This window comes from Pinus tabuliformis, chromosome Q (assembly GCF_031772625.1).
Source record: "Pinus tabuliformis cultivar Carrire ecotype Pingquan chromosome Q, CPIR1, whole genome shotgun sequence".
In the NCBI taxonomy this organism is placed as follows: domain Eukaryota; kingdom Viridiplantae; phylum Streptophyta; class Pinopsida; order Pinales; family Pinaceae; genus Pinus; species Pinus tabuliformis.
Window position 1 is genome coordinate 1,165,586,843 of NC_142296.1, and position 6,465 is coordinate 1,165,593,307.

At 33.5% G+C, this 6,465-nt stretch overlaps 1 protein-coding gene across 1 annotated transcript; it reads right to left on the reverse strand.

The window, feature by feature from the left end:
- Positions 1 to 726: 726 nt before the first annotated feature.
- On the reverse strand, positions 727 to 4,890 carry LOC149223811 (sterol carrier protein 2-like). Its single transcript, XM_089385931.1, has 4 exons — positions 4,466 to 4,890; positions 1,566 to 1,626; positions 1,314 to 1,413; positions 727 to 1,040 (listed from the first exon to the last, which is right to left on the reverse strand). Exons 1-4 carry the CDS (start codon positions 4,613 to 4,615, stop codon positions 959 to 961), a joined length of 393 nt encoding a protein of 130 aa, XP_089242057.1. The 5' UTR covers positions 4,616 to 4,890; the 3' UTR covers positions 727 to 958.
- Positions 4,891 to 6,465: the final 1,575 nt, after the last annotated feature.

Consider the following 6,465-nt stretch of genomic DNA (forward strand, 5'->3'; position numbering starts at 1 on the left):
AATGTTAAAAATTTAAGTAAAAGAATGAAAATGAAAGATAAAAGAGAATGTCACTTTTAGCAGAGCATTAATAGGGCCTAGACAAATCCAGTGCCCAACACTTGGAATCCCTTCTAACATTGCTTAATCGCCCTTAGCTGCACTCCAAAACCTTCTAGAGCTCCAAACCTATGACTGAATTGCATGATAATTAGGCAAAAAATCGATTTTAAGATATGTTTTTCACTGGACATGTGTCCAAATTTTGGGACACCGGTTGGGCTCGTGTTTGACCGTCAAACTCATGTCCTATGAACAAGACACAAGTCAAACTCATGTTGGACACGTTTCACCTACGTGTCATGTCCGACACAAGAAATACGTGACACCGGGGGGTCATTGGATAACGTGTCATGTTACTTGGAGGATCACAGAGTTGTCCATCGCACAGCAGCAATATAGACATCCATATATTGTTTAGGTCTCTAGCATAGTCGGTGACCGTACTTAGAAACGTAAACTCAGAACAAACTCGCATTCGTTTTGCATTTCTAGGCATTGAACATCCCTGAAACAAAAGCTTACAAATGAGAACAAGATAAATACTAGGGATGGTCAAAGGTCCTTTTACTGTGACGTCACCATTGCATTGAAATTCGATGCAATTCAGAAGAGGTTATTTAAAATCACAAAGACAAAATTCTCTTATCTTCTATAATCTACTCAGCCCTTAATAAGATAACAGTGTAACCATTTAAACTTATTGAATTTCATTCTTAATATCTTTCATCCACATTTTCACATTATAGGCACGTTAATAGTGTCTGGGTGACATTTTCAACCCATTATAAGATTCACAGTATAAGTAATAAAAAAAAGCATCCACAAGATGTGGGACTAAATATGTTAAAAAATAAAGATATGCATCTTCCACCTCAACAATTGGAAGAAAGTTGGTGCTAAAAAAGAAGCACGCCATTCATAACTTTGAGGGCTTCGGGAAAATTTCAGGAGTAAACTTTTGTGCAGCACTCATACTTCCCTTGATTTTCATCTTACCCCTGCACACAATGAGAAGCAAAATCCTTATCATTGTTAAGAAGAAAAAAAAATCACTGGATCTTGCAGCTCCTTGTAACAGTTCCATTAAACACAGAAAAGTTCACAACTGCATTGAATGTTTATTTTCAGCTAACAAGAACTGGACTGAAGTTTAGTAAAAGAGGAATACAATATTGTGCACTGCTCTCAATGAATTGGCAAATTATATGTTATCCTTTTAAATCTATAAAGGGCACAGCTTACAAAAAGTCAGAATTGTTTAAAACTCCTACCTCATAAACGCAATCTGGGGGTTCATCTTGCCCGTAACCACAGCAAGGAAATCATTGTCCACAAAGGAAAATGTTGCATCTGGCTTTCCTTCATATGGTCCTACAAAATATAAATTTGAATTACATGGTTAATTGCATATAAAAGTCAGACTTAAATTTCAAATAGAATTCCCTAATGGAGCAACGTAAACCATTTCATAGCCCACCAACAAACGAATACAATAAACATCATAAGTAGGATATCGCCGATACCTTTAGTGACTTTGCCATTCTTGAGGTCCACAACGAACACCTCCTCATTTATTCCAATTTTCTGATTGCACAGTCAATTAAGAAAGTCAATATCTCAAAAATCATGGATATTGGGATTTAAATGGTCTGAACCCAACTAAAACAGTTCTATCCATAAGCTTGTGACATGACCAGTAAATAGGACGGATGACACCTTCTACAGCTTCTCCCCCAATTGAAGTTGTCATGAATTTTATTGAGCATGCAAAACAGTTGAACATTCATACCACGAGCAAATCTATACATAAAAATTTAAAAATAATAGATGGTCTGGACTCTGGACTCTGCACACATTCAATAAGAAAGTCAACTTTGCACGATAGATCCAAACAAGGACAAAAGCAGAAAATGGCAATATGAGCGATCCTAACAACGAAGGACAGCATTTAAGTCTTTAAGAAAACCTTGGCATTAAAGGGTTCTTGTCGACATAAACATTAGGGTCATATAAGACATTACATTCCCCTGTTTCTGAAAATCAAATTGATGCTTGTCGCATGTGTTACTCAGTTTGCTCAATTTGTTGTTTTTGAGCTTGAACAATGAAAACTAAGCAACAGCATAATTCCAGCAAGCAACTGGGGACATATATGACTTTACATCCCCTTCCCTCTGAATTTCAACTTGAATGGAATTGGTATTTTTGGTTAAAACTGTGTAATATTTTTGTATTCCCAACATGTTTTTGGTAAACAATTCACCCAACGTCAGGGGAGCAAAATGAAAGACAGAGAGCATAAGTTGCAAATGGCAGGGAGGAGGGTGTATAAAAAAGATCCGGAGAATTCAAGAACTCAAGAACCTTTTACCTGTAGATATGAATCGTTAACAAAAGAAAAAGAAAGGGAAAAAACAATTTAAATAGAGAGCATATGTCGCAAATGGCAGGGAAGGAGAATATAGAAAATGGATAAGAATTCAAGAACTGGTGAGACTTTCTCTCATCGTCTTATTAAACATCCTCCTCCCCTGCCATTTGCAATATATGCTCTATCTTTCATTTGCTCCACTAATGGGCGGTGAAGTATTCACCCGAAATGCCTTGGGCAGACAAACGAATTACGCAGTTTTAATCAAAAACACCAACGACAATATGTCTAGCTGCAAAAGCCTAGATTCTAAGAAATGAACTTCACACTTGCAACATGTGTTTCCATTTTTCAACCATTGTACAACTACAAACTTAAAAACTAATCAACAGTATCATGCTAGCAAAACATTTGAGGATTCACAGCAACTGCTCCAAATCCAGAAAATATTGGCAGAGCTTCTGACGAACCCAAAACAAATGAATTAACAGAAACAGCTACAAACGAAAAAAGGCACAAAGATTTTCTGACTGCCCTAAACCAAAGGAGGATTCACATTGGCATCTCCATATATAGAGAGATAAAAAGGTGATCAGTTTTAACTTTTAGTTTTATGTTATTCTTAGATTTGAACAGCAGGTTTTGTGTCACAATTATAAATATAAAGCCACAACTTCTGCCATCTTCACAAAGTCTTTGATGTGCAGTGGTTCATCTCGATGCGTTGTGGTTAAATTCCCCTTAAGAACTTTTGGTATCTTTTATCGCCAAATGCATGCCATGTGCAGCATTGAAACACAAAAACTAACTTATGTGATAGAGGTATAGTATAACTTCCCCACGCATACAAAAGTAAGACTAAGTTCCATCAATAAAAGGATTTGCATGGGGCAGACAGCTGCAAAGGCTAAATAGAAAGATCTAACCTACTGATGCACACCTGCACTACAACATGAACAGAGAATAGGTAGAAGGGGCATGTTTCAAACCCATGTCGTGCCAATTCCAGATCACACATTCACGAGAATTTATGCTAAACATGCTTGAATAACGAAACATAAATCACCTACCTAATCCCAGCCTTTGTTACCAAAAATGGGAAACAGGAAATGGAACACGACACAAGGCAAGATGGTTTCGGGGAATTAAAAAAATAAACCCACCTCCCATCACAGTGTATAGTGTCAATGGGAATAGTGATGGGAAAGGGGGCAAAACGGGAGAATGGGGTTTCCTGGTCCGATCCGATATCTGGCAAAATAGAGCCCATCCATCAACTAATAAAGTTCCACTTTACAAAATTTAATACAAGTCAAGATACAATGAAATATATATTTCAAAGAAAAAAAAGACCAGTAGAAATTGACCCAACCTGACACAAGGTTACTCTGTGCACCATCTAATTTTAGGGCCATTAAATCAGACCTCTTAACACACCCATGAATCACACGAGCAGCGCAGTGATAATGAATAAAAAATGTTTATATTCATGGCTACAGAATGAAAAGCCATAGATACTTCCATCTAAACCTTGAAAATAAACCAACACCAACAACCCCCGGCTCAATGAAAAAACTCAAAACACCTAAACATACTGAAAATAGATAAATGCTAGGAAAAAAGAAAAGTAAAAAAATGGAGAAAACGTATATACTATCAGATCGATAGAAACCAGTTCATCCAACACGCTGATTCGACATAGTCAAGCACACCCTAGCTCTGGAATCACATTAAAAAGAAAACCTAAAATAAAATAAAAAAATCATCTTCTTATTTTCCATATTTTTCTGAGACATTATTTCTCCCCACTAGTAAACCAATCAATTTTCTTATAGAAGTTTTCCCCTATAACAGCGATGAATGACTAATACAGCGTTGAGAGCTAAGCAAATTGAAATACTAATAATCATAATAGCGATTAAAAAGCATTAATTTATAGAAACCATGACAGGAAAAAGCACAAAACCACCTTCTAGAAACTGCAAGTTAAACATTGAAGATCTGAGCATCAATAAACCCAACAAAAATTAGAAGAAATTATTTTCAACTGACCTTGGGTGAAATGTTGAGCTGATAGACAAGGCCGATCTTCTTCTTGAGGTCTTGGGCAGCGTCTGTGGCAAGGTGTTTCTTTGCCTGCTCCAACACAGCAGCTGACTTGAGATTCGAACCTGCACCCAAACTCTCCTCAGATTCCCCCATCTCGAACGATCAAAGCGCAGCAAACCCTCCCGAGATTTGAGATTTGAAAATTCCGAACTGCCGAGAACAATTTAGGTTCAATTATGCACACAGGACAGAAGTAGGCAGAATTCGGTTGGGCTTTTAGAGCAAGCAACTACCCCTGTCGCTTATTATTATTATTATGAGATTTCCTGAGTACTCTAATTATAGAAAAGGGTGTCAGTACTGCATGAATGCAGATAAAGGTTGATGTCATGAACACGCCATGGTCAGGTAGGGCGAGCTATTCAACGTGATGAGATCCCTTGAGGACGGTGTTCCATAAAAGGGTAGTTTAGCGAGCCCACAAATTTGCTCGGAAAATCAGTGAAAAAGTTAATTTTTGGGTGAATTGTGCCTTCTATAAACAACGCACTCTATAACTTCATGTCCATTTTCTATTTTTATTTAATTATGGGAAGGATAAAATAGGGTTTGATTTAATTATGGGAAAGATAAAATAGGGAGAATATATATATATATATTAGTTTTTAAAAGATAAGAAGAAAATGACGAGTAAAATTAAAATAGTGATTTAAAATAAAATTGTAATGCAATGTGAAGAAAGTTAAAGTTAGTTTATTTATTAATAAATGTAAGTAAATAAGTTAATGTGTGATATAAGTGAAAGTCTACCCTAACTATTAGGGGATAATAACATTAATGAGTGAGCATTGGAGGATCATAAATAGTGATAAATTATAATCGATTTTATATATATATATGTTATTAAATATAATTTAAGTGTATAAGGAGAAATATCATTTTAATAAATATATGAATAATTAATTTTAATAATTAATTAATTGAAATTTATATAATTGAAAATTTCCAATTTGTTTGTATAATTATAATTTTTGTGGATAACAAATTTACTATAAAATTAATTATTTAATAATTGAATTTAGGTTTCTGTGATTTATATCTTATATGTTTAAATTTTTTCGAGAAATTACACTAGAGATAATTTATTGTGTTTTGAATTATCTAGTGTTGTTCATCCTCACGACAAGATGGACAATTAGATCATGGCACCATATTAAATAAAGAAATCAATGTAGAGACCCTTAAGAAACCAAAAGAGCTAGTTCTGGAAAAATGATTTTTAAGATGTTAAAATTGACTCAAGTTAAGTTTTGAAAAATTCAAATATTTAGATAAAAACTAAGTTAAAAATAAACAAATAAATAGGAATCAAATTGAACTAATAAAATAATATTTTATTATATATAATCAAATATTTATATTAAATTATATTAAATTTAAATTTATTAATAAGTTATGGTTAGATATTAAGTGAAATATTTAGATTCAAAAATTAAATTATTTGGAAAAGAATGCTATATGTAATAATATAAAATAAATAATTTAGATTTAAATATGAAATTAATAAATTCAAGTCAAACTTAAAACAAGGTCTAGATAAAAATAAAATATAAATATAAATAAACTAATAATAATAAAATTCTTTGAATAATAAAAAAGAAAGCGTAAAAATTAAAAATCAAATCATATAAATTTTTAGTCTAGATATTAAAGAAATAAAACTAAAGTTATTGACCAATATATATTATTTAATTTAATTTAATTAATTATTATATTCATTAGTAAATTTAATGATCCAACAAAAAAAATAGGAAAAAAGGGTAGGGACCTAATGATCACTGATCTTTCAGTTTCCATGTTCATATGGCTGGCTGCAAAAAATAAGATTCTCACCTGGGATAGAATCCAGAAGAAAGGTTTTAATGGGCCATCGATATGCTGTCTATGCAAGAAGGAGGGGGAAACCAGAGATCATCTCCTAATTAAATGTCAGTATTCCAAGA

Excerpts from the sequence above, each read along its gene's own strand:
- LOC149223811 (XM_089385931.1), bottom strand. The coding sequence starts at position 4,615 with ATGGGGGAATCTGAGGAGAGTTTGGGTGCAGGTTCGAATCTCAAGTCA. Across the intron at positions 1,414-1,565 it reads GAATGGCAAAGTCACTAAAG|GACCATATGAAGGAAAGCCA; the intron begins GTATCGGCGATA and ends TATATTTTGTAG. Across the intron at positions 1,041-1,313 it reads CCCCAGATTGCGTTTATGAG|GGGTAAGATGAAAATCAAGG; the intron begins GTAGGAGTTTTA and ends CATTGTGTGCAG.